Genomic DNA, 27,928 nt, shown 5'->3' with positions numbered 1-27,928 from the left:
GAAAGAAAACCCATAGCAATATACTGTAGATCGAAGTAGATTATGGTTCATTATTACGTGCATTATTGCTTAGTATGCCAACATAAAGTAACAGACCTATTGAAAATCAGCATAATTTAGGCCTCTATGTTTTTGTAGGTTTATACAGAAGAGACTGAATATAAGCATGATACTTCCAAAGTGATCTAATAAAAGCATATAAGTCCAAAATGATCTAGCCTATAAGTTAGTGGCCATTGTGGCTGTGTACTATTTTGGCACCCTGTTTATTATGGTAGTATGGGATTTTGGGCGCAGCTGGTGTCTCAGCCCCTCACGTGTCTCCAGGAACAGACGCTCCTTCTGAAGGGGAAATTATCCACACCGAGATCATCCACTCAGGAACCAGTAAGTAAAGTGTTTAAAGCGTACAATATGTCTGTTCTTCTCAATTTAATTCTATTCTGTTTTGTGCATGATAGTATTTCATGAGCTCTTATATCGATTAAGGGTTTCAGCAGTGGGGTTCTGAAGCAAAGTGGCTGAATAATGAGATGCAGTAAGGTGCAGCACAAAGGCTTTCTGTCCACAGAAAACCACCGCCTTGTTCCCATTTCATTTGTCTAACTGGCTCCTTCGTTATTTTTTCATTACCTATATGGTGTGAAAATAAGCTGTGTGGGTGTGATGTTGAATGAAATAACCATTATACAGAGGCGTGCACGGGCACGATGCGCGCTCCCGTGCCGACAGAATTACTACAACCTCAGACAATACATTACAACCATCAGAGGGCTAGCATACGAGGAGTCAGCTGACATTAACAGTTTTAACAGATTTCCACCTGAAATATTTCCCCCCAATGTAGCCCAAAAACTATTTAAAGAATTAACAAAATCTGTTTTGGTCGGCTGAAGAAAAATCAGGATGAAATTTCCAGTTGAGAATCCAAGGAAACAGGTGAACTGGAACCCCGAGCAAGGTGGGTGTTTATCCATATTTATTTGCTTCTGAATAACCTGACCTTATGATTTTCATATATATTTTATTGTCTCATATGCATGTCATACTCTACTGAAATTAACATCAATCTTGTCCTTAGATCCTTTTTTACCATTATATATATATATATATATATATATATATATATATATATATATATATATATATATATATATATATATATATATATATATATATAATACTTTTTTCATGTAAATACAATCACTCTTTTAAATGTTAACCTATACATTATAATTGCATGACTTTTTTGAGCTGTTATTCTTGAGCCTGGGTATTGATGCATCTATGGATGGATGTCCTGAAGAAACATTATGTCCATGCGGTCAGTAAAAGCATGATGCTTTATTGTGTAGTGTATAGAGTATTACAGTGTGCCTTTATTATAAAATATACAATGATATATTTAAAAAAATTGAAGATCATGTAAGTGAAGAAGTGTTATCTTTACTCTTGAGATGGAAACTATCATCACAGTGAACTGTATAGAAAAACACGGAGGTGAGTTTAGTGTTCAGCAAGGAATGAAATTAGTCAATGGATTATTCTCCTGAAAGTGTTTTCAAGTACTTTACAAAACCTGAACATTTCAATCATTAATATAGTATATTATGTAATGATTACGAACTGTTTATCAAAATATCAGGAGCAGATAATTTATGTTTTATTTATGATAGTTGTACAGCATGAATGCTCACAATATGATCTAAGCCTTTAAATGATTGTTAAACGGGTTCATTGTGCTCATAGTCTTTCATCGGACACTGATAAAAGGTTCCTCCTCTTTATCCTCTGGTAAAAGGATTACTGTCATTTGATGCAGGTGTAGCTTTCATCACTCAGACTTCCTGCAGCATTCCTGAGTCAGTCAGGTTCATATACTGATAATCAGATGAAACTATAAAGCAAGTGGAAATTGCATCGTTAAAAGTTAACAATTAACATTAGTTAATATTAATTAGTGTTATGTGAGATCATCATGTGAGTGTCATGTAAAGAAGAGCTTAAATAACGTCTATTATGTAAAAAAAAAAAAAAAAAAAAAAAAAAAAATATATATATACACGGCACGGTGGTGTAGTGGTTAGCACTGCCGCCTCACAGCAAGAAGGCCCTGGGTTCAAGCCCCACGGCCGGTGAGGGCCTTTCTGTGTGGAGTTTGCATGCTCTTCCTGTGTCCGCGTGAGTTTCCTCCGGGTGCTCCGGTTTCCCCCACAGTCCAAAGGCATGCAGGTTAGGCTAATTGGTGGCTCTAAATTGACCGTAGGTGTGAATGGTTGTCTGTGTCTATGTGTTAGCCCTGCGATGACCTGCCGACTTGTCCAGGGTGTACCCTGCCTCTTGCCCATAGTCAGGTGGGATAGGCTCCAGGTTGCCTGCGATCCTGTAGGACAGGATAAGCGGCTACAGATAATGGATGGATGGATATTTATACTGTGTATATATATATATATATAAACCATGGCACAGATTTACAGACTTAATAAAGTTTATTAAGGTAGGCTAGATTTCAGTGCCCAGTTAACACGATGTAAAATGAAATAAATAAAATGTAGATGGTTAGGAAATGGGCTATCTTTGTTACATACCCAATATAAATCAGAATTAGAAAGAATGTTTTATATATTATTGATTATATATTAGTTATCAGTGTTAAGATTTGCGTAGGAAATGTGTTATGTGGGTCACTGGGTCAAAGCATGCTGGGAATTTGCTTTGCTAACAGTATATCCTCAGCATTACATCATTGGTGTCCTGGGACTCCACCCTTTTGTGTGCCACAGAGGGAAACATTTCCCATAGGGTGGACAAGGGGGCTTGTCAATACATATCTAATAAGCATCTTAAAATCAATGTCTTCTTTGCTTTGTCCCTTAACCTACACTCTTGTTATGTATTCTGTTCTAGCCTGCCATATACTTTATTTGAAAATCAATGCATTTTGTAGCATTAGTCTCTGTTTTGGCTGTATCCTTATAAGGAAAATAACAGTGATTTTAAATATCTGGAAACACATAGTCCAGTCTCATATTATATGAACATTAATTTCCACTTGAGGTTTTATGTGGACTTTTTGTGATATAGTAAACTAAAAAGGGCAACACAGGTAATCAAAATGAAACTGTTCCCTATTCAGCCCTAAACTGGTATGGTCCTCTGAGTACTGATGGTTGCTTAACCAAGCAATACTTTACAGAAAGTGTTTTGAAGCAACACATCAGCAGTTGTGCTTCATGCTACTTACAGGTTTAATTATAGTTCTCCAAGAGTTGGTGTATATTTATTTATTTATTTAATCAGTAAATGAATTTTTTCCTTGCCACCGTCGCCACAGGCTTGCTCATTGGGGATAGATCAGGGATAAAATTAGCTCCTGTTTAAAGTCATTTAAATTCTGTAAAGCTGCTTTGCGACAATGTCTATTGTTAAAAGTGCTATAAAAATAAACTTGACTTGAATTAATTATTGTCCCGTGTTTTATTCTTTAAATTCAACATAGGTTTCAGACAATAGTTAAGAATATGGTAATAAAGACAATTAAAAGTGCAATGACTTTGCCCAATTTTGCTTATGTATTAAATGGCTTTAATAAAGACATTTTTAAGTAACCTAGTGTCTCCAGTTATTCAATAAGCTGAATCATCAGCTGACTAAATCTTGCACTTTCTCTGCTATTCCCTCTCTTTAGTGGTGTTTCAGACAAACATGGCCCCTCCAAAGAAGCCGCAGCCAGGTGTGGTACAGTCCTCCCTGGTCCAGGCCAGCGTAGCTGCCATGCAGAACCCCATGGGCTGTGAAGCTAAGGCAAACGAACACTGTCCCCTACCACGGCTCTCCATCTCCTCACGCTCAGCAAGCATAGTGGCCAGCATGGATGCCATAGCTGATGGTTCAGCCCTCCACTCTGTGATGAAGTGGAAGACTGTGCTGGCTGTGTTCGTGGTGGTAGTGCTCTACCTGGTGGCGGGTGGATTAGTGTTTCAAGCACTAGAACAGCCCTTCGAGAGTGACCAGAAAAACACCATCACACACGAGAAAGCTCTGTTCCTCCAGGGGAACCCGTGCGTATCCCCCACTGAGCTGGAAGCTTTAATCAAGGTAAATACATTGCTAGGGGTTCTTGCAGAAAGCCCTGTTATATTGTCCATATGAAAATGGACACATGAATATGTCAACTAGTTGAGTCAACAAATATGAACTATTTATATTCTTTTATCCAAAACTGATACATTTTTGCTTAGCAGATAATTTGTACTAAACATTAATTAATAACACAGACACAAAATATTTTTAAAAGCCTTGAATTAAGCTGAATAATCTATTATATGCATAACAAAAGTCAGTGTTTTCTAAAAATGGTTATATAAATTTTGTGGATACCTGACAATCATACAATTATGTGGGCCTTCTATAAACAGTTGCCACAAAGTCAGAAGTAAACAATTGTACAGGATGACTTTGTATGCTGTAGTCTTATAATTTCCTTCCACTGGAATTAGGGTCCAAACATGTTCCAGCATGACATAGTGTAACACATCTAGATGTACATATCAGGAAATAAAAGTTGAAATTCTGATTTACTTTTTTATGTTCATCTTTTGATCTCAAACCCAAAATTTATTTGGGTATGAGAATATCTTCAGTGCACAGCAAAAACAAAAGAATTAGCTTTTGTTGGTCCAATACTTTCGGAGGGGAATGTATGCATATGTGTGTGTGTGTGTGTGTGTGTGTGTTGCAGGTAAAATCCGTTCTCAGGTTAAACCTGCATTCAACCTAGGTTGAATTGGTGAACCACATTTTACCTTGGTTAAATATATTCAGCATTCAATCTAGGTTAAATTTATAATTTTTGTATGTGTTGAGACAGTTAGCTTTTTGTTGGGGTTTGAGTTAGTTTTATTTTAGGCTTTGGGTTAGCTTTTTGTTAGGGTTTAGGTTAGTTTTATTTTAGGGTTTGGGTTAGCTTTTTTGTTAGGGTTTGGGTTAGCTTTTTGTTAGGGCTTAGGTTAGTTTTATTTTAGGGTTTGAGTGAGCTTTTTGTTAGGGTTTGGGTTAGCTTTTTGTTAGGGTTTAGGTTAGTTTTATTTTAGGGTTTGGGTTAGCTTTTTGTTAGGGTTTAGGTAAGTTTTATTTTAGGGTTTGGGTTAGCTTTTTGTTAGGGCTTAGGTTAGTTTTATTTTAGGGTTTGGGTTAGCTTTTTGTTAGGGTTTAGGTTAGTTTTATTTTAGGGTTTGGGTTAGCTTTTTGTTAGGGTTTAGGTTAGTTTTATTTTAGGGTTTGGGTTAGCTTTTTGTTAGGGCTTAGGTTAGTTTTATTTTAGGGTTTGGGTTAGTTTTATTTTAGGGTTTGGGTTAGCTTTTTGTTAGGGTTTAGGTTCGTTTTATTTTAGGGTTTGTGTGAGCTTTTTGTTAGGGTTTGGGTTAGCTTTTTGTTAGGGTTTAGGTTCATTTTATTTTAGGGTTTGGGTTAGCTTTTTGTTAGGGTTTAGGTTAGTTTTATTTTAGGGTTTGAGTGAGCTTTTTGTTAGGGTTTGGGTTAGCTTTTTGTTAGGGTTTAGGTTAGTTTTATTTTAGGGTTTGGGTTAATTTATTTTAGGATTTGGGTTAGTTTTTTGTTAGGGTTTAGGTTAGTTTTATTTTAGGGTTTGGGTTAGCTTTTTGTTAGGGTTTAGATTAGTTTTATTTTAGGGTTTGGGTTAGCTTTTTGTTAGGGTTTAGGTTAGTTGTATTTTAGGGTTTGGGTTAATTTATTTTAGGATTTGGGTTAGTTTTTTGTTTGGGTTTAGGTTAGTTTTATTTTAGGGTTTGGGTTAGCTTTTTGTTAGGGTTTAGGTTAGTTTTATTTTAGGGTTTGGGTTAGCTTTTTGTTAGGGTTTAGATTAGTTTTATTTTAGGGTTTGGGTTAGCTTTTTGTTAGGGTTTAGGTTAGTTTTATTTTAGGGTTTGGGTTAGCTTTCTGTTAGGGTTTAGGTTAGTTTTATTTTAGGATTTGGGTTAGCTTTTTGTTAGGGTTTGGTTTAGTTTTATTTTAGGGTTTGGGTTAGCTTTTTGTTAGGGTTTGAGTTAGTTTTATTTTAGGGTTTGGGTTAGTTTTATTTTAGGGTTTGGTTTAGCTTTTTGTTAGGGTATGGAAGAATTTGCAATGTTAACCTGTGTGGTGTAGTGGTAAACACTGTGGATTATAGATCTGGAGGGTGTGAGTTCAAATCCTGGTGTGTATTAAAATAAAGATTCATTGTGATTTGTTGAGTGTTTGTGCAGAGGTAGTTGAGAAGGTACAACATCAAGGGAAGGGAGTCCAGTTGATGAGGACCAGAGAGGGGAAGATAGTGGGTAGAGAGAGAAGACAGCAATTTCCATTTTCTTCTTTTTTATTTTATCTTTTTTTAATTATTTCAAAACCCCCCCCCCAAAAAAAAACCACGCCCTTATTTTTTATGACACCCCATAAAAAATCCCTTTTCAGACAGTTGAACCTAGGTTGAATACACATTTAACCTAGGTAAAATGTGTTTCACCAATTCTACCTCGGTTGAATACAGGTTTAACTGAAAACCTGCAACATATATACATCCATGCCACGGTGAAAGTCACAAAGATCACAATTTTTCCCATTCTGATGTTTGAAGTGAATATTAACTGAAGCTCTTGATTTGTGTCTGCATGATTTGATGCATTGCGTTGCTGTCAATGGATTGGCTGATTAGGTAATTGCATAAAACAGCAGGTGTATGGGTGTTCCTAATAAAGTGGCCAAAGAGAGAATGTGAGAGAGAAAGAGATTATGTGTGTGTATATGTATGTGTGTGTGTGTGTGTGGTGGGTTTGTGCTTGTGTGGATTTGTGTCCATTCAGCTGTATGAGCACTGTCTGCCTGTCTGTTCGTCCATCCAGTCGTCTATCTATCTATCTATCTATCTATCTATCTATCTATCTATCTATCTATCTATCTATCTATCTATCTATCTATCTATCTATCTATCTATCTATCTAGTATGTGTTAATGTCCAGTAAGAGGATAAAAATAGACCATTGCCAGAAAATTGATCAGGGATCAATAGAGTTAATGCTCTATACTTATCTTGCCATGAGGTCATCACTTGTCAGTCATACTTATGCGCTCACTATATAATCCCCTATATAGTATTCTTTCTCACTGGTGTGTAATGGCGTGTAAGCAAGAATGCACTTACATGATTCATCACAGGATGTTTTAATAACATTAAATCATATCAAATTGTATTACATTTCCCCACTACTGTTCCACAGCATCACATACAGCATAGAACCTGGTTTAAAAAACAAAACAAACCCTTTATGTTCTTGTCAACAACAGCAAGCGTGCATGTTACATATTAATGAAAGAATCCCACAAATTGACCAAGTTTCCGGTGTGCTCAAGCTGCCTCCTGAATTTGATGCCTTGTCATGCTTATCATGGTGTGTTCTTCGCATCTTGGTGTGTGAGACCAGCTGGAGCTATACACTGCTGTGATTCTGCCTGATGGAGGCGGTTAAAGAATGACACTTTACAGGGGGCTGAGTAGTACTGACTCAGAATGTCTCTATATATCCACTATCATCCTGCCAGGATGCTGTTTTTTAACCTGGGTGGAGAGATGACTCACAGAAGACAAAGCTTTCTTAATTACATGCTATATTAGATGCCTCTAGCTTGGGTGACATTAATCTTTTTGCCTTATTCTAGTAACAGCATATTAGTTAACATCACTCTCTCTGTTTATTACTGGCTGAAACGCTTATTTTATTGATTGCTCTAGCTATTTTTCTAGATTTAATTACACTACAATCATAAAACAGAAGCAAAGATATTAGTGCATAGATTAGCATTCTGTGCTATGTAAGAAATAAAACACAATGGGACACACTGTTGTGGGTAAATAGTCAATTATGGGGTTGTGTGATGTGTCCCAGCATGAAGATTATTTTCCAATAACAGTGTCCTAAAAACAAGACATCATACTTTTCATTAATTTATAGTTATGTTTAACAAGTCAGTTTCTATTATCGCCTTTGTTATAACAGATATATTTAACAGTTATTCCACGAAATCGAGTCATACATGAGCTGGTAGCTGACGAGGTGCATAACACCGGGTTGGCTATAAGCCATGTACGATGAGACTGAGTGGAATAACTGTTTTATTCTATCCACATTCACTGGATTTTGAGAAACAGAGCATTTTTATTTTTATTTTTTTGCAAATTTGATAAATAAAAACTTTATACAAAATGTCCAACAAAATCATTTCCACTTAGAATGTAAACAAGCCAGCGAAATGACACTAGCAATTTGTGAAAAATGTGATAATCATAATTCTTGAAAAATAAAAAAAATATATGTTCTTCCTATCAAATACTTTCATTCCATATTTTGTTGCTTTTTTGTATTTTTGGGGGGTTTGTTTTTGAGTACAGTTTTTATTTCATCCTCGGTTGGTTCAGCAACACGCTTCACCTTTTTGTTTTTCTCTACTCATGGTATGGAGCACTTGCATGTGATGTCACAGCCGATCCAGATTGTGACAGATGCCATTTTGTCGGTCAAACGCCATATTTCCACCTTCTACTTCTACTTCTGGTTCTACTTCTGCTTTTACTTCTACCTTTTCTTCTGGAAAACCCTACTATATACAATTTTACTACAATGGCTGCGGCTACAAGCTCTCCCTACCTGTGCACGTTTTTATGTTTTTCGTGTGTATTTTTGTGTGTTGTTCGTCTGTACCGGACTTCAATATCCACTACAACTGTATGGACTTACTGGACATGGGTTTCCAGCAGAAAATGACGGTTTGTAGCGATTTCCATCGCATGCACAACATTCCGAACGAGATAGCGAGACCAGCGGGGTCTCCGTGGATTGTTATCGGAAGCAAAGCGAAGGAGGCGGCGCCGGGAGCGGAAGCAAAAGTGAGGCTGCAGAGCCGGCCTGTTGACTAAGCTCAGAAAACAGCCACTCAAACCTCCACTGCTAAGCCTCTACCTCTCCAACGCCAGATCCATGGTAAACAAGACGGACGATTTGGAATTACAGCTGGAATTACCTTATTCTATTCTATAATTGGCTGGTCAGTGCTATACTCAATACTTAAGTGACTTACCCATCCAATGAGGATTCTTGTTTACAAGATGCCACATTTGAGTCGCTGACAAATCCTGAATTTCTGTAAAGATAACTGTCCAGAGATTTATAAGCATGCAGTGCTTCACCACTGAACAGCAAGGGAAAGTTAATGAGGTAATTATGCATGTCTGGGTATTCCGCTGGCAGTTCAAAATCCGGTCGTGAAAACTACGTCCGGTAAGCCATAAGGGTCACTAATCTGTAGATCGTTTATTTTAGACATATATCTAATTATCTGTTCATTAGAAAAATGAGCCGTGTAGTCCATCGGTTGAAATTGATCCATTCTGTACACGAGTGCAGCAGTATTCAGCGGTGTTTTTTACCGACAAGATGGCGGCTGTGTACTTTCCGGTCATGTGACTGCAAGATCTCTATATGAGCTGATATCCTAGTACTAGAGTAGCCAATCAGAGCGCATGATTGCTCATCCAGTGAATGTGGGTAGAATAAAAAACAGTTATTTGCAGCAGCTAGCTTGTCATATTACCAAGAAATTCACAATGATTAGGACAGGTAAAAAGTGAGTGATTTTGTATGTCTATATGCCTTTCTCTTTCTCTTATGTACTGTTACATCTGCAGTGATGGTATTATCAGAGGTACATATTTTATTTGAGGTCCTATTTTACTTTAGCAGATGTGCCTGTTGGTTTTATTGTTTCACAGGAGAATAATGACAGACCTGAGTGTCCTTAGCATTATTTTTTTTTGATGTAATAAATATAAAAAGGCCATACATGACATGATACATATATCCCAGGTTAGATATTTCTTTTTTTTACATTAGTAAGTTGTATCCACTAATGTTGTCTTAAAATGGCTGTACATTTTGTTTTCCTAAGCATTCAATAGACGCAGTCAGTGCTGGGGTTAGTCCTATCGGAGACACGTCCTATAACTCCAGCCACTGGGACCTCGGCAGTGCCTTTTTCTTTGCTGGGACCGTCATCACCACCATAGGTGACATTTTATTCCCTTTATTAAATGTTTCCAGATGATGGAAAACTTAAAATTTGTACCACTATATGCACCTTCTCTTCTTTCACTCTGCTATTGGAAGAGTCAGTCCGAATCTGATTTAATTGAGTAATTAAAGAAAAACAAAAGGTAACCAAGAGCATGTCATTTTGCTTCTGCCTACTGACTCTGCTAAATCATCTCAAATATAAAGTTATGAGGAATTGTTTTTGGAACTTAATTCTGTTTGGAAAATAAGTGTCCCTGTTATCTATCCATGCAGATAATGAATGCTACATATGCTGAAATGAAACACAATAAACATACACTGAAATGAAGTCAGAGGTATGAAATGAGTCAGAGGTAATTTGCTTTTGAAAATGACAAAAGGGCAGTTATCTTAAACAAATGAGAGTTCCCAGTATCGTTCCCAGTATCATTCTGAACAGAGTTCCAGTAATTGTGTAAAGTAGTGATGAAATAAATGAGCACAACAATTTGGACTGTTTTGACTCTATTGACTACTTTGACATTACCCATAATGCTTTGCGCCTTGGGGGGTAACCAAAATATAAACAAACTAAAACAACATGGCATCACACACTGACAATAATCTTTCAAATTTAAATCTCCCTAAAACCTTCAAAGAAGTGTGAAAATTAGCTAAACCAAAGCTTATAGAAATCTGCAAAGGATTTTTTGTGGACATCGAGAAATCAATCGGTAAAAAAGCGCTTATAAATATCGTATCAAATGCTTTGAACGTCTCTACTTTGGGTGACAGTCAGCAGCCTTCTTTGTCTCTCAACACGAGTGTTCCAACTTTGGGGCAGCATGGTGATGTAGTGGTTAGCACTGTCACCTCACAGCAAGAAGGTTCTGGGTTCGAGCCCAGCGGCCAATGGGGGCCTTTCTGTGTGGAATTTGCATGTTCTCCCCGTGTCTGTGTGGGTTTCCTCTGGGTGCTCTGGTTTCTCCCACAGTTCAAAAGACATGCAGTTAAGTTAACATGAGGTGGCCTTAGGCTGAGGAACCCTTGAGCGAGGCACTTACCCCAACTGCTCCCTGGGCACTGTTAGCATGGCTGCCCACTGCTCTGGGTATGTGTGTGTGCTCATTGTGCATGTGTGTGTTCACTGCTTTGGATGTGTTAAATGCAGAGAGGAATTTCACAAGTGTACGTGTGATGAATAAAGTTGTTGTTGTTGTTCTTCTTCTTCTTCCTCTTCTACTAAACACAAAGACAGAGGGGTTGTAGGCTTCGTGACTTGGATCATTAGACTTTACTCCACTACTGAAGTGCACAGCCCACAGTCGCGTGTTGTCTGTCGGTGTAAAATTTTGACAGCAAATTCTGTTTAACCACGTTTTTCGACGCTTGACCTCTTTAGGTATTCTATAACACTTTAAATCAGGGAAAGTCTTTTTCCCCATGTGAATTAAAAGAAATGACTGAGGTTATCTGACTTAGTAAACAAATATAGCACCTGGTTACCCCACAAGGCACAAAGCATTATGGGTATGTGAAAGTAGTCAATTCGAACTCTTGTTCACGAAGCAGAGTTTTTGAAAAGATTTGAAATGCAAGTCAAGTCAAGTCAACTTTATTGTCAAATATGCTATACATGCTCGACATACAGCACAGATGAAATGTCAGTCCTCTCTGACCCACGGTGCAAACAAGCAATGCAATAAATAAAAATAGAATAATTGAAATAAACAATATAAACAGTATAAACACTCTAGATAAGAACTAGACATAGACTAAACACTCATATATATATATATATATATATATATATATATATATATTAGTGCTGTCAAAAATGTCGCGTTATTAACGCGTTAACTTGACTCAATTTTAACGGCGATAATTTTTTTATTGCGAGATTAACGCTCTGTGACATGATGTAGGTTTTTCATAAGCTTTTGAAACTGCCAGGAACTTGGAACAGAGACTTTGCTTAGAAAACCGATAGCAGCTAGACTGTAATGCCCCGCACAGCCAGAGTCCTCTGCCCTCCTCCCCCAAAGAACCAGCGTGGGCAGGGCGCGCTAGTAGAGATGGGATTTATGGCTCTTTGATGGGATCCGCATCTTTGTGATCCGTTCTTTGAAAAGAGCCGTTCAAAAGACTGGCTCATTTGGCTCTTTTAAAATATTTATTCAGTTTTAAGAAGACAGCGTCTAAAGAAGCCAGATCCCTCTGAACTGTAAACTCAATGCTATCCCAGAAATCCTTCCTGTAATATGCAAATTTGGCCGCCTCTGATTGGACAGCGCGACGCATCAACAGGCAGAAAGTGTAAAAGTACAAAATGTGTTAAGTGAGCTGAAACAGTAAAGATCAGATTCAATGCAATATTTATCAACGAAGAACTTAAAGTTAATATAATAGTGTACTTTATATTATAATCAAGCATGTCAAGCCTACCGTCACTGTGTAACCTGTCTCTCTGATTAGATTAATCAAGCAGTAGATCACTTCACTCATGGTTCTCTTGCTAGCCTCGGGACGAAGAGCCACGGTGCTCAGCTTAGGTTTCACTTTGCAGTGGCTGTGTCAAGACGTGTTATGCTTTGCAATAAAAAAAACATTGGTACAAAACAAGCCCATTCACTTTTTTATGCTGGTAAGAGAATTACAATGGTTTTTCATGTGACAAAAAATGTGCGATTAAATTGCGATTAATTGCGAGTTAACTATGACAGTCGTGACATTAATCGCGATTAAATATTTTAATCACTTGACAGCACTATATATATATATATATATATATATATATATATATATATATATATATACACACACACACACACATATACATACACACACACAGACACACACATATAAATTGGAGCAAAAAAACAGTCAAGGGCACTTGAGGTATAGCAGGTAAACATGAAATAAGCAGTATAAACAATAAACTAATAGCTGTTAAGGTGAGGTAGTGTGGAATAGTGCAAATGAGCGAGGTAAAGGGAAATGTGCAGTCCCTGAGTTCAGTGTGTTAATGAACGTTGAGAGTGTGTGTGTGTGTGTGTGTGTGTGTGTGTGTGTGTGTGTGTTGGGGTGGGAAACTGTGAGGATGACATGTCAGATGCTGAAGGGGGGGCAGGGGGGTGTGCGGGCAGAATCTGTGGCAGGGGGCAGAGGGGGGAAGAGGAGCAGAACAGGGAGGGAGCTGAGCCTCCTGACCGCCTAGTGAAAGACACTGTCCTTGAGCCTGCTGGTTTTGGCCCGGAGACTCCGCAGTCTCCTCCCCGACGGCAGCAGACTGAAGAGGCTGTGAGATGGGTGGGTGGGGTCACCTGCAATCCTGATGGCTTTGCGGGTGAGGCAGGAATTATAGATATCCATAAGAGAAGGGAGAGAGACACCAATGATCCTCTCAGCTGCTCTCACGATGCGCTGCAGAGTCTTGCAGCAGGACATGGTACAGGCGCCGTACCACACGGTGATGCAGCTGGTCAGGATGTTCTCAATGGTGCCTCTGTAGAATGTGTGCATGATGGGGGCCGGAACTCTTGCTCTCCTCAGTTTGCGGAGGAAGTACAGACGCTGTTGGGCTTTTTTGGCCAATGATGCGGTGTTGTTGCTCCAGGACAGGTCTTCAGAGATGTGCATACCCAGAAACTTGGTGCTGCTCACCCTCTCCACTGCAGCACCGTCGATAGATAGTGGAGCATGCTGGGTGTGCGCTCTCCTGAAGTCCACAACAATCTCCTTCATCTTCTCCATATTCAGGCGGAGATTGTTGTCCTTGCACCACATGGCCAAGCGGCTCACCTCACTCCTGTAGATTGTCTCATCGCCACTGTTGATGAGACCCACCACAGTCGTGTCATCCGCAGACTTAATGACGAGATTAGAGCTGGATGTTGGTGTGCAGTCGTGGGTCAGCAGAGTGAAGAGGAGGGGGCTCAGCACACATCCTTGGGGGGCCCCCGTGTTCAATGTGATGGTGCTGGAGGAGTTGCTGCCGACCCGTACAGCCTGTGGTCTCCCCGTCAGGAAGTCCAGCAGCCAGTTGCACAGGGAGGTGTTGAGTCCCAGCTGGTCCAGTTTATGAATGAGCTGCTGAGGAATGATTGTGTTGAATGCTGAGCTAAAGTCTATGAACAGCATTCTGACATACGAGTCTTTTGTCTCCAGGTGGGTGAGGGCTGAGTGGAGGGCAGTGGAGATGGCGTCATCGGTCAAACGGTTGGACTGATATGCAAACTGGAAAGGGTCCAGGGCGGGGGGGAGGGCAGACTTGATATGTCGCATGACTAGCCGCTCGAAGCACTTCATGAGGATGGGAGTGAGTGCGACAGGGCGGTAGTCATTGAAGCAGGAGGGAGACGGCTTCTTCGGGACCGAGATCATGGTGGTGGCTTTGAGGCATGTGGGGACAACAGCCTGGCTCAACGAGATGCTGAAGATGTCTGTAAAGACATCTGTGAGCTCTTCGGCACAGTCTCTCAGGACACGACCAGGAATGTTATCAGGACTCGGGGCTTTCTGTGCATTTGTCATCCTGAGAGCTCTCCTCACACTGTCTGGGGACAGCGTCAACACCTGGTCACCGGGAGGTGGTAGGGTCTTCTGTGCCATGGTGCTGTTGTCTGCCTCAAAGCGAGCGAAGAAGTCATTCAACTGATTCAGCAGAGAGGTGGAGTTATCACAGGTCTGCGGTGAGGGCTTGTAGTCTGTGATGGTCTGAATCCCCTGCCACAGGTTCCTGGTGTCTCTGCTGTCATTGAAGTAGACAGTAGTGTTCCTGGAATACTGTCTCTTGGCCACCCTGATGCCTCGTGACAGGCTGGCCCTAGCTGTCCTCAGGCCCACCTCGTCTCCAGCTCTGAAGGCTGCGTTCCGAGCCCTCAGGAGCCTGTGGACTTCCCCTGTCAGCCATGGCTTCTGATTGGCCCGAATGGAGATGGTTCTGGTGACTGTAACGTCGTCCATGCACTTCCTCATGTAGGCAGTGACGGTCTCTGTGTACTCCTGGAGATCTGTGGTGTTGTTGTAGGTGGCCGCCTGTCTGAACATGGCTGTCTGTCTGAACATGGAGACTCATGCAATATCATCATACTGAATGCTTTGATCAGAATTAACTGTGTGTCAGCTGCTTTTGGATACAGTAAGAACAGCATTATTACGGTATATTATATAAGAACCACTTTGTAAACTTTGATTTGATTACTCTAATGGTTTTAATGAATCAGAGTTACCATCACTAGTATGAAGCGTTTTATGGACATCCATCTATTATTTACACCACTTATTGCTGGGTTTCAGTCACGTGACTTTTCTTAGCGGTTTTACGGGAAGTGAAATAATTGGTGGTCTAAAGGCTGCCATAGTGCAAACAACTAGCGATAACTTATCAGAGTATGCTTGTAATCTAGTAGCCACTGCTTGCTTTAGATATATTCAGAAGATTGCTATGTGCAATGGAATCAACCCCTACAGTCTGGGAAAGAAGAATTTGTCATACAATCTCGAAAACTACCCTTCAGTCGAGTTCCCCGACATCTCGAAGTATCTGGTGTTGCAGACATCCTTCTACACCACAAAACAGATGAAAGCGTGGAAGAGTATGGAGGCTTACAACTTTTTTTGTATGTGGCTGGGTAAAGGACCTCGGTATGGAGTCGCTGCCGAATGAATCCTGTATTGGTTTTGCTCATGTAAGTATGTTTTATTTTTTAAGCTTTTTGTTCGCATCTTTACAACAAAGTGCTGCAAGTTGAAGGGTAAACAAACAACAGTTGGCTCGATTCTCACTTGTGTTGGCTGTTATCTCTCAGGTAGATCATTCACAAAGATCATCAGAAACCCCTTTAAAGACCTGGATCTTAGTTAAACAAGATGGAGAAGTGATCACGGCACATTGTAACTATATGGCTGAGGAAGAATTTTGTCGCGACTTTCATGCATATGGACTTTGTGAGGAGTAAACAAAGAAACAGCTGGGAACTTTAGCGCTTCATGACTAAAAAAAGTACCGTAAAATAACGACACATAGCAAGAAAAGTACTTGGAAAACACTAAGGACATCGCTGAGAGGGAGATACAAACCTTTCACCAAGTGATCACTGCAAACTTGAGCATGGTTTGACTCGGCTCCCTTCGATTTCAGTGAGAGGTTCAAAAGCCGCCTGTCTCGACATCTTTTTGTGAAATCCTGTGTCCGTTGGCCCTTTTTTTATTAGTTCATGGAGAACCCTGAAGAAACGTTTCAGTTTCACGGTTTAATTGATTCAGACAACCTAAAACAAAGCAAGCATAAGGCATTTTTCATGCGAGCAATGCACCTTCTTTATACAAACATTTTGTCAACTGAGCTTTGGTAGACCACCAGCTAAAATTCTGAATAATTAATGAGGTAGATGTGACATCACATGAAACCAAGCAATTCATCAGGGTCATCTGCAGCCAGTCCTAGGTGCCTGCAGGGTACACCCTGGGCAGGTCACCAATCTATCACAGGACTAACACAGAGATGATCCACCATTCACACTCACATTCACACTAATGGGCAATTCAGAGTAGCCAGTCGATCTAATCTGCATGTCTTTGAACTGTTGGAGGAAACCCACACAGGCCCGGGGAGAACATGCAAACTCCACACAGAAAGGCTCCAGTTGGCTGCAAGGTTCAAACCCAGAATCTTCTTGCTGTGAAGCAACAGTCAGTGCTTGTCAGTGCTATTTTAAAAGGGACAGTGTACAAATTAAACATGCACATAGAGAAAATCGAATTTCTGCCGTTGCTCGACTGAAATCGAAGTTCTAAATGGAATGGAAACACCTTAGCTCGGCTGAAATTGAACCGAACTTGATTTCTCGTAATCGAGCTACGCGACCTAGATTATGCGATTTTTGCCAAGCTACTTAGTGCATGTAAACCCTATCGAGCTACGTAGTCCAGCTACTTACTTCAGCACTGCCCCTTCCAGAAGTGACGAGTGACGAGACCACAAGCGGGAAACACAACAGCCTCGGTCGGAAAAAAAAAACCAGCCTCGGTCGGCATGACACTTCACCTTAGCCGCCCACTTTATTAGGAACACTTCTGTTCGTACATACAAACTACAAACACTCTTCTTAGAGTTTATTTTATTTTTAAAAGGGACAGTGTGGGCGGCACGGTGGTGTAGTGGTTAGCGCTGTCGCCTCACAGCAAGAAGGTCCTGGGTTCGAGCCCCGGGGCCGGCGAGGGCCTTTCTGTGTGGAGTTTGCATGTTCTCCCCGTGTCCGCGTGGGTTTCCTCCGGGTGCTCCGGTTTCCCCCACAGTCCAAAGACATGCAGGTTAGGTTAACTGGTGACTCTAAATTGACCGTAGGTGTGAATGTGAGTGTGAATGGTTGTCTGTGTCTATGTGTCAGCCCTGTGATGACCTGGCGACTTGTCCAGGGTGTACCCCGCCTTTCGCCCGTAGTCAGCTGGGATAGGCTCCAGCTTGCCTGCGACCCTGTAGAAGGATAAAGCGGCTAGAGATAATGAGATGAGATGAGAAAGGGACAGTGTACAAATTAAACATTATCCTTGTGGTAAGGACATATGTCTGTACCAGGTTATAGCAGTACATGCTAATTTCCGCCTGTAGTCCCTTGGCAGGTGGATGTAATAAAAAGATAAATAAAATGTACAGGAAATGTCATCAAATCTGTCATTAGAGCAATTTGTAGTGATTTAGACCAGTAAAATTTCTTGTGAACACGGAACTGATAACTTTGTTTACACTCTTGAATAGCTCTTCTTCATCACGACAACCGGAAGTGTACCAACACAATGGGGCGTGTAGCGCCACCTGTTGCTCGGGTACACAATGTACCTCACACAATAGCTCGATTTCCTTGTGTGCATGTAGGATTGGATTTCTCTGGCACCCCTGCTGGGACCCTTAGCTCGATTACCAACAGTAGCTCGATTTGGATGTGCATGTAAACACACTGAATGCTAACCACTGCACCACCGTGTCGCCTGCTTTATGAACATCATATGTTGACTTAGTTAAATAAACAGAACTGAAAATTTAATTTGTTGCCTAAATTTAATCCAACATTTGAATTAATAAAATGCTCTACAGTGGTGCTTGAAAGTTTGTGAACCCTTTAGAATTTTCTATATTTCTACATAAATATGTCCTAAAACATCATCAGATTTTCACACAAGTCCTAAAAGTAGATAAAGAGAACCCAGTTAAACAAATGAGACAAAAATATTATACTTGGTCATTTATTTATTGAGGAAAATCATCCAATATAACATCTCTGTGAGTGGCAAAAGTATGTGAACCTCTAGGATTAGCAGTTAATTTGAAGGTGAAATTAGAGTCCGGTGTTTTCAATCAATGGGATGACAATCAGGTGTGAGTGGGCACCCTGTTTTATTTAAAGAACAGGGATCTATCAAAGTCTGATCTTCACAACACACGTTTGTGGAAGTGTATCATAGCATGAACAAAGGAGATTTCTGAGGACCTCAGAAAAAGCGTTGTTGATGCTCATCAGGCTGGAAAAGGTTACAAAACCATCTCTAAAGAGTTTGGACTCCACCAATCCACAGTCAGACAGACTGTGTATAAATGAAGGAAATTCAAGACCATAATTACCCTCCCCAGGAGTGGTCGACCAACAAAGATCACTCCAAGAGCAAGGCGTGTAATAGTTGGCGAGGTCACAAAGGACCCCAGGGTAACTTCTAAGCAACTGAAGGCCACTGCTCTTCAAAAAGAACATTGCTGCTCATCTGCAGTTTGCTAAAGATCATGTGGACAAGCCAGAAGGCTATTGGAAAAATGTTATGTGGACGGATGAGAACAAAATAGAACTTTTTAGTTTAAATGAGAAGAGTTATGTTTGGAGAAAGGAAAACATTGCATTCCAGCATAAGAACCTTATCCCATCTGTGAAACATGGTGGTGGTAGTATCATGGTTTGGGCCTGTTTTGCTGCATCTGGGCCAGGACGGCTTGCCATCATTGATGGAACAATGAATTCTGAATTATACCAGCGAATTCTCAAGCAAAATGTCAGGACATCTGTCCACGAACTGAATCTCAAGAGAAGGTGGGTCATGCAGCAAGACAACGACCCTAAGCACACAAGTCATTCTACCAAAGAATGGTTAAAGAAGAATAAAGTTAATATTTTGGAATGGCCAAGTCAAAGTCCTGACCTTAATCCAATGGAAATGTTGTGGAAGGACCTGAAGCGAGCAGTTCATGTGAGGAAACCCACCAACATCCCAGAGTTGAAGCTGTTCTGTACGGAGGAACGGGCTAAAATTCCTCCAAGCCAGTGTGCAGGACTGATCAACAGTTCCCGGAAACGTTTAGTTGCAGTTATTGCTGCACAAGGGGGTCACACCAGATACTGAAAGCAAAGGTTCACATACTTTTGCCATTCACAGATATGTAATATTGGATCATTTTCCTCAATAAATAAATGACCAAGTACAATATTTTTGTCTCATTTGTTTAACTGGGTTCTCTTTATCTACTTTTAGGACTTGTGTGAAAATCTGATGTTTTAGGTCATATTTATGCAGAAATATAGAAAATTCTAAAGGGTTCACAAACTTTCAAGCACCACTGTAGATGGTTATTGATATGTTGGATATTATTAATATGTCTCATTGCTCCTTGATGTTTTCCAATGGCTGAAAATGCAACTGTGCTTCCATTATCAGGTCTTGCATTCTTTTCTCTTCAGCAGTCTATAACTACAGCCATGGCATTTCAGTGCAATCTAACAATTTTCTTTCTTGTGATGCCATTATCTTAAAATAGTGGATCAATAGATGATGTATTGTTTTGTAGGAGACAATATTAAAATGCTTTTTTGTTTTTTACACCCATGGTTGCAGGCTATGGGAACATTGCTCCCAGCACAGAGGGTGGCAAGATTTTCTGCATCCTGTATGCCATATTTGGAATTCCTCTGTTTGGGTTCCTGCTGGCTGGCATTGGTGATCAACTGGGGACCATATTTGTTAAGAGCATTTTAAAGGTGGAGGGAATTTTCCGGGTAAGCTTTATTATTATTATTGTTGTTGTTGTCTGATTTAGGATTCATGGTATTTTCAGTGTGATATAACATTTCTTCTAATTGAATATATATATGTTATTTACCAGCTGGGAGGTCTGTATCGCGAAATACCATGACCAAGATCTTGAAAGTACTGACCGAGGCCGTCTGGGCCGAGGTCAGTATTCAAGGCCGAGGTCACGGTATTTCACCATATGGACCGACCTTAAGCTGGTAAATAATATATTTATTTTTTTCTTTACCAAATTCTAACAGAAAACGGGAGCGCCCGAAAGGGAAAACCGAACTGAGCCGAGGCGAGCTGCCATTTTGAATCCTCATTCACGGCTGTAATGCAAATTGCTCCCTCCTCGGTATACAAGTGCACTTCCATGGCAGGAAAAAAACTACATTTTGCCGCCTATGTAGTCCCCTATTTATACAAAATTGAGTCATTCAGGATTCAGCCATGTTTTTGCTTGGCGTTAGCAAGTTACAGGTTTTTAGCTTTCTCCTGAAATATTTTATTTTATTTTGTCTTTATCAGGGTAGTAAAACTAGCTTTCGCTGTGAACACTGTCGTTATCATTATCCATGATGTAAAATTAATGCTATTTTGAATCCTCATTCACAGCTGTAATGCAAATGGCTTCCTCCTCGGTATACAAGTGCACTTCCGTGGCAGGAAAAAAAACTACATTTTGCTGCCTATGTAGTCCCCTATTTATACAAAATTGAGTCATTCAGGATTCAGCCATCTTTTTGCTCAGCGTTAGCAACAGTTACAGGTTTTTAGCTTTCTCCTGAAATGTTTTATTTTATTTTGTCTTCCTCAGGGTAGTAAAACTCGCTTTCGCTGTGAAGACTGTCATTATCACTATCCATGCTGTAAAATTAATGCTATTCTCCTGAGAAATTCGAAAATAAATGTTGACAAAAATTGCTACGATGTTTGTTGTTGTTGTGAATGATCAAGTCGCCAGAGGTCCGTAACCAGGGTCCGTAACCAGGGTCCATATCGTAGGATACGGACCCACTCGCCAGCCAATCAGAGCGCAGGATTTGATGGAAACCGGACCGCGAAAAAAAATAAAATACCATAATGCTATGGATTTTGGATATATATATTTTTTCTTAGCTATATTTGATGTGTTTTTGTTTTCAGCAGAGACATAGGCAGATTAGTCAGACTAAAATCCGTGTCACCTCCACCATTCTCTTCATCCTGGCTGGGTGCATTGTCTTCGTCACCATCCCAGCTGTCATATTCAAACACATTGAAGGGTGGACTACATTGGAGGCCATCTACTTTGTTGTCATTACTCTCACAACTGTTGGTATTGGGGATTATGTAGCAGGTAACACTGACTTTTTTGCCTCATTTTTTTTTTTTTTGGTATTATACATCAGGGATGTGTCCTGAGCCTAGAGTATAGTCAGTAACAGGGCTTGTGATGGCCAATTTCCCTGCTCAACCATATCTGAATTAATGCATCAGTTTATTCCCAGGTGTTTTGTAACAGGGAAAACATGGACTTTGGATGTTTGGGATTTAACCTGGGCACCATGCATGCACAAATGTATGCTATCATGAAAAGGTTTTCAATTAACAATTAGATATAGTGCATTTGGGGAATTTTGTGCCTTGTATGAGGTTTGGCAAAAAAAAAAAAGAATCATCTTCAGTTATTAAGCATATAACTCAGTATTATTAATTATTCAGTAACTACACTGAAATAAAAAGGGAAAGGTTTTAAAGTTATGAGAGTGATGCATGTAAGTCTGGACCCTAAAATACTTTCAGAATCACATAGGAAGCACATAGCAAATTATTGGCTGTGTTCGGTATTAAAATTTGGCTGTTTATTTTCAGGTGGGGACAGAATGATTGAATACAAGAAGTGGTATAAGCCACTAGTTTGGTTTTGGATCTTAGTGGGTTTGGCGTATTTTGCAGCAGTTCTCAGCATGATAGGAGACTGGTTAAGAGTCCTTTCTAAGAAGACTAAAGAAGAGGTATGATATGAAGAGCACTGCATTATTTCCCTTCTCCTTTATGGCATCTTCATACAGTCTTTCCTGAGAATAATGGATCAGTTTTTCAATAACTGTATATTTTTACATTAATAATTTAAATCCAAAAATACATCATTGGTTTGAAAACACTCTGTTAAATAATGATATACAGTAGATGATCATGTGGTTTTAATCAGAGGTGGACAAAGTACCCAACTTCATTACTTAAGTCAAAGTACAGATCCCACTGGTCAAATGTTACTCTGATACAAGTGAAAGTGGTACAGTCAAATTTTTACTTAAGTCAAAGTGCTGAAGTACTTGCTTTTAAAAATACTTAAGTATTAAAAGTAAATTTTTTGTCAATGCATTGTTGTATTATTGCTACAGCGCTTACAAAACCTAATGCCTCTGAAGCAACCGACTGGATTTACTGACTAACTTGAATAACCTGTAGAATAAACACCTGGTAGAATGTAGATGATGGTGGTGGAGAGTACAATGTAACGCATTGGTTCATTTGGGTTTGTAAAGACAAAAGCTATATCATTTACATCATTTTTATCGTCATTAAACCATTAAAGTGAAAGCTCATATACTGTGGCTGGGAGCATTGCCATCTCAGAAGAAACCACTTCCACCAGAATACAAATGTTTTGTCATATAAATAGACCCAAATCTCATCTCATCTCATTATCTCTAGCTGCTTTATCCTGTTCTACAGGGTCAGAGGCAAGCTGGAGCCTATCCCAGCTGACTACGGGCGAAAGGCGGGGTACACCCTGGACAAGTCGCCAGGTCATCACAGGGCTAACACATAGACACAGACAACCATTCACACTCACATTCACACCTACGGTCAATTTAGAGTCACCAGTTAACCTAACCTGCATGTCTTTGGGGGAAACCAGAGCACCCGGAGGAAACCCATGCAGACACGGAGAGAACATGCAAACTCCACACAGAAAGGCCCTCATCGACCGCGGGGTTCAAACCCAGACCTTCTTGGTGTGAGGCGACAGCACTAACCACTACACCACCGTGCCGCCCCTGGTAGAATGTAACAAAATGAAACACAACTGAACTGAAAAAGAGCCATTGTTATTTTCAATTTTTTTTAAATTGTAACACTCCTCCCCACCCCCACAAAGCAGCATGGTTGTGTTCTGACCCAGCTCTGGCAGTATGTGCACACATGTATGTGTATGTTAATCAGGAAGACAGTGGAATAGCTGTAAATGCAGCTTGCTCAGAAAATAAAAATGACAATCCAACCTGCTTAAAACCCAGGTCCACACCTCTAGCTTAATAACTGCCCAACAGCAACACTGCTTTAAGCGAGACAAAAAAAAGTGCAAGACCATCATCTGACATCAAAACAAAAAAATTCCAGCAATTTGTTGTGACTGACTAGTACAATACTGTCCATCTCACAGGTCTCATGCGCACGCACACATGTATTCATGCACATAGTATGAGTCTGCCTGTGGAATCATGGTGGTTTAATGTTAAGCTAGCTAGTCAGTGAAGCGCCACCTGACATGCTAGCAAAACTTTTTCAAACTCGAAATCATATTGGGTAGCTAACGTTACTAGAAAATAAAGATTTGTACATTTTGTTTATTTGGCAAGATTATGCTAAAACATTTCAGAAAGGACTTCAGATAAGTTAATGTTATTCATGTTAGCGTAACTCCATTTTTACATGCTAACTCACAGTGTCCAAGTTAACTAGCTATGTGTTAACGTTAGCCATGGACAAGGCGATGGCAACTTGGTGGGAAAATCCATAGAAAGTCATTTGACTAACCAGACTGCATAGCTATTGCAATTTCATCACTAGCTCTAAAAGCACATAAAACTTAATTGCAAGCTTTCTCTTGGAATGAAACGTTTACCTACCTCAATATGCTTCCGCAGGTCGGACGGCAAGTTTTTGTAGGCTGTGATGTGCTCCGTCTTAGGTAAACAAAGCAAACATTTAAAAGGAAACAAACGTCATTCCTTTCAGAAAAGAGCAATTCCAGCGTTATGGACGTGACACTTGAACTCAAAATGGCAACAAATGACCCAGTGCATGTTTTATTGTCTCCCAGTATTTAAACAGGTGTTGCATATTTTAAGGCTGTACCATACTGGAGAAGTGATAGAACAAGAACAATTCCCATAGTACATCTAGGGCATGCCAGAAAATGCCAATAAAAGATGCGTTATGGATGTGACAGAAAAAGTATCACTTTTCTTGGGTGACTGTACATTTTTATCAAACTCTGTGAAATTGTAAACCTAATGTCGAAATGGAGATATCCATTTGATAGAGGGGTCCAAGGTGAATATTAAAAAAATCTTTGTTTAAAATATTTTATATTTCATGCAGAGTTTCGGAAGGAAAAGTCAGCATTATGGATGTGACGAAATTCCGTTATGGATGTGACGCGTCTGAAATGGACATGGCATATGTTTAGAAAATCAGCAATTTAACCACCATAACCCTTTGAAAAACTCTAAATATCAGCTAAAACTATCAAAGTTCTTAAATAATATTTAGGATGGCTATTGTTTTGCGGATTTTAGCATACATTTCTGTGGCTTGTGGCAATAATATAGAATTGTACATGATCAAAGTTGATTTTAGCTTGGGTTTTACATTATCAGAAAGAAAGACTGACATATTAAGGCGAAGGGAACAATTGTTGCGACAAATTGGTTCAACTTTTATTCACATCTGTAAAATGCAGGCCTAGGTGATATCTCTGGGAGTGGTTTTGATGTATTACATGTTGCTTTATTTTTGCATGGTGAGGTTGACATTTACATGGAATTGCCCAAAACTGAAACATGGATTCTAGCTATAGCCATGAGTGCATGCATTCCCCAGAAGAACCGCCTCCTTCCACTCTGCCATCAACTGATTGTGTTAAATAATGCTGCAGAGAAATCATTGATCTTGATTTTATCCAGTCTATGGACATAATGTGACCCTAGTCATTACTGATAGGCTGTCTCAGTGTCACCTGGGAAAAAAACAATCACGTTTTAGAAAAGAAAAGAAAAAACATCCACTTTCAAAGCTGCTTCATAGTAACGAGTAACGAGGAGCTTGATAGAAATGTAGTGGAGTAAAAAGTATGATATTTGCCTTTCAAATGTAGTGAAGTTAAAGTCACAAGTTACCAAAAAAATTAATACTCAAGTAAATTACAGATACTCAAAAAGTGTACTTAAGTACAGTACTCAAGTAAATGTACTTCGTTACTGTCCACCTCTGGTTTTAATGGATAGTTAATAAACCAACAATATGTTCATTCCCAGGATAAAAGATTGCATGTTTATTTGTGGCAAGATAAAGCAACTGGACTTGTTATAAACTTTGGAAATGTTTTGCCATTCAGTAGAATCCCAAGATGAGTCGTGTAACATTAAGATATTGTTTTGTTTTGTCATGTATATTTGGATGACTATAATGACTGACTGTTTGTATGTCAGGTTGGGGAGTTTAAGGCCCATGCAGCTGAATGGAAGGCGAATGTACGTGCTGAACTGCGGGAAACCCGGAGGCGCCTCAGCGTAGAACTCCATGACAAGCTGCAACGTGCTGCCACCATTCGCAGTATGGAACGCCGACGCCTGGGTCTGGAGCAGCGTGCACAATCTCTTGACATGCTCTCTCCAGAGAAAAGAGCCATCTTCTCCAGCTTCGACCGAGGTCGCTTCACCACGTCCTCACAGGAGAGCATCGACACAAAGCTGAGCAATCTCCGAATGAAGGCAGAGCCGTACAACAAGCACACAGCCTCAGAGGAAAACATCTTCAACCGCTTTGGCTCTCTCAGCAAGCTGGCCAAACGCAACAGAAATAAAGACATGCCGCCAAATATCACAGAGGATGCAATGCGACTCAGTAGCAACAGCAGCAACAACACACTGGCTGAGGAGAGACAGGAGGCTCATGAAGAGGAGGAGCAGGAGGAGGAGGTGACCGAGAAAGAGAACAACACCACACTCACCAATCTGCCACAATACACTGAGCAGCATGAGCAGCTGAATGGTTTTGTGCCTGCTCAGGCCAAAGATAGAGAGACAGAGAAAATGCTGGTCGAGAGAGAGCATCAGCCGTAGACAAGTCAGTGAAAATGGGCGGCAAGCGATTCATCAGTGCCAACGTATGTGCCTTTCTGTTTTGTATGCTATGGCTCAACTCATTAAGATGAATCTTAGTCAGTGTCTCCTATTGTGAAACAACTATTACATCTTGGTTGCCAAAAAATGTGAGCTATCAGGGGTCATACATTTGTCAGTGAAATCTTCTCAATTATGAAGCATGCTGTATTTTTTTTTTTACACTTTCAGAATTATTTACTTGTATTTACAGTACCAGAGACTGTTATATAGCAACATTTATCTGTGATTCAAAGAGGGACTGGGACCATGGCATTCTCAGAGCCATTTCACTGACGAGAAACTGCTGCTGTAATCCTCACTTACTTTGTGCTTAGTTGTATCTGAGATGTACTGTAAGCTTACATGGAACGTGACACAGACTTTCATACATGTTTGACTTTAAACCCATTTCAGAAATGTAAAATTGCAAATTGGTTCAATAACACCATGACTTAAAATTCTGAAACTTTGATATAAACAGTGTGTGGTTTCTTGTTGAGTAATTGCCAATATTCCAACAATAAACATGATTACAGATAAAGATATAGAATTGCGATCTGTGAACGAAAGATCCATGTCTGTCAGAATGTTCTTTACTAACATGATGTGTTTACATGTAAATGCAAAACTGGTTAAAATGAAACAACCTGTTTGATCCAACAACCTGTTTGACAAAAGAATCTTCTATGTTTCAGAATGCTTGAGAATAATACTTGAGCTTAAATGCATTTTCCAAATATGTTTCCACAAGCATGTGTACATACAAATAACAGTCTAGTAATGACAGATAATTTCAGGAATTGTACAAAAATTACATCAATTGTAGTAAAAACTTCTGCTGCAACACTTATTGATTTGTTCCATTATTATTATTTCCCGAATGTGTAGGAGGCCATATTAATTTGTCTTGGGTTTAATGAACTAAGAGCAACCTAATAATGTTCCAACCACTAGAGGGCCAAGAAGTACAAATAAAAGCGTGTGGTATGTTGTGTAAAGGGCAGAGGTCGCAAAAGCACACACATTCTTAAGTAGAAGTACAGTAACTTGTGTGCTAAAAAATGCTCTGATTGGTGTGACAGAAGAAGATATGGAGGACAGAGGAGATGGAGGGACATTACCTGCTGTGGCGATCCCTAATGGGAACAGCTGAAAGAAGAAGAAGTATATAATATACACTACCGTTCAAAAGTTTGGGGTCACCCAGACAATTTTGTGTTTTCCATGAAAAGTCACACTTTTATTTACCACCATAAGTTGTAAAATGAATAGAAAATATCGTCAAGACATTTTTCTGGCCATTTTGAGCATTTAATCGACCCCACAAATGTGATGCTCCAGAAACTCAATCTGCTCAAAGGAAGGTCAGTTTTATAGCTTCTCTAAAGAGCTCAACTGTTTTCAGCTGTGCTAACATGATTGTACAATGGTTTTCTAATCATCCATTAGCCTTCTGAGGCAATGAGCAAACACATTGTACCATTAGAACACTGGAGTGAGAGTTGCTGGAAATGGGCCTCTATACACCTATGGAGATATTGCACCAAAAACCAGACATTTGCAGCTAGAATAGTCATTTACCACATTAGCAATGTATAGAGTGTATTTCTGATTAGT

General features: G+C 39.8%; 1 protein-coding gene across 1 annotated transcript; it reads left to right on the top strand.

The window, feature by feature from the left end:
• The first annotated feature begins 906 nt into the window (after positions 1 to 906).
• Positions 907 to 26,314, top strand: kcnk10b (potassium channel, subfamily K, member 10b). Its single transcript, XM_060933135.1, has 7 exons — positions 907 to 961; positions 3,689 to 4,098; positions 9,994 to 10,111; positions 19,974 to 20,134; positions 21,300 to 21,492; positions 22,008 to 22,150; positions 25,637 to 26,314. Exons 1-7 carry the CDS (start codon positions 907 to 909, stop codon positions 26,267 to 26,269), a joined length of 1,713 nt encoding a protein of 570 aa, XP_060789118.1. The 3' UTR covers positions 26,270 to 26,314.
• Positions 26,315 to 27,928: the final 1,614 nt, after the last annotated feature.

The sequence above is a fragment of the Neoarius graeffei genome, chromosome 11 (genome assembly GCF_027579695.1).
Source record: "Neoarius graeffei isolate fNeoGra1 chromosome 11, fNeoGra1.pri, whole genome shotgun sequence".
Taxonomy (NCBI): domain Eukaryota; kingdom Metazoa; phylum Chordata; class Actinopteri; order Siluriformes; family Ariidae; genus Neoarius; species Neoarius graeffei.
The sequence above is the reverse complement of the archived record's forward strand: the minus strand, read 5'-3'. Positions and strand labels throughout refer to the sequence as shown.

Bases quoted from the DNA above. Each gene is read 5' to 3' on its own strand.
- kcnk10b (XM_060933135.1), top strand. From the start codon at position 907: ATGAAATTTCCAGTTGAGAATCCAAGGAAACAGGTGAACTGGAACCCC. The intron at 20,135-21,299 runs GTAAGCTTTATT...TTTTGTTTTCAG, and splicing joins AGGTGGAGGGAATTTTCCGG to CAGAGACATAGGCAGATTAG. The intron at 22,151-25,636 runs GTATGATATGAA...TTTGTATGTCAG, and splicing joins CTAAGAAGACTAAAGAAGAG to GTTGGGGAGTTTAAGGCCCA.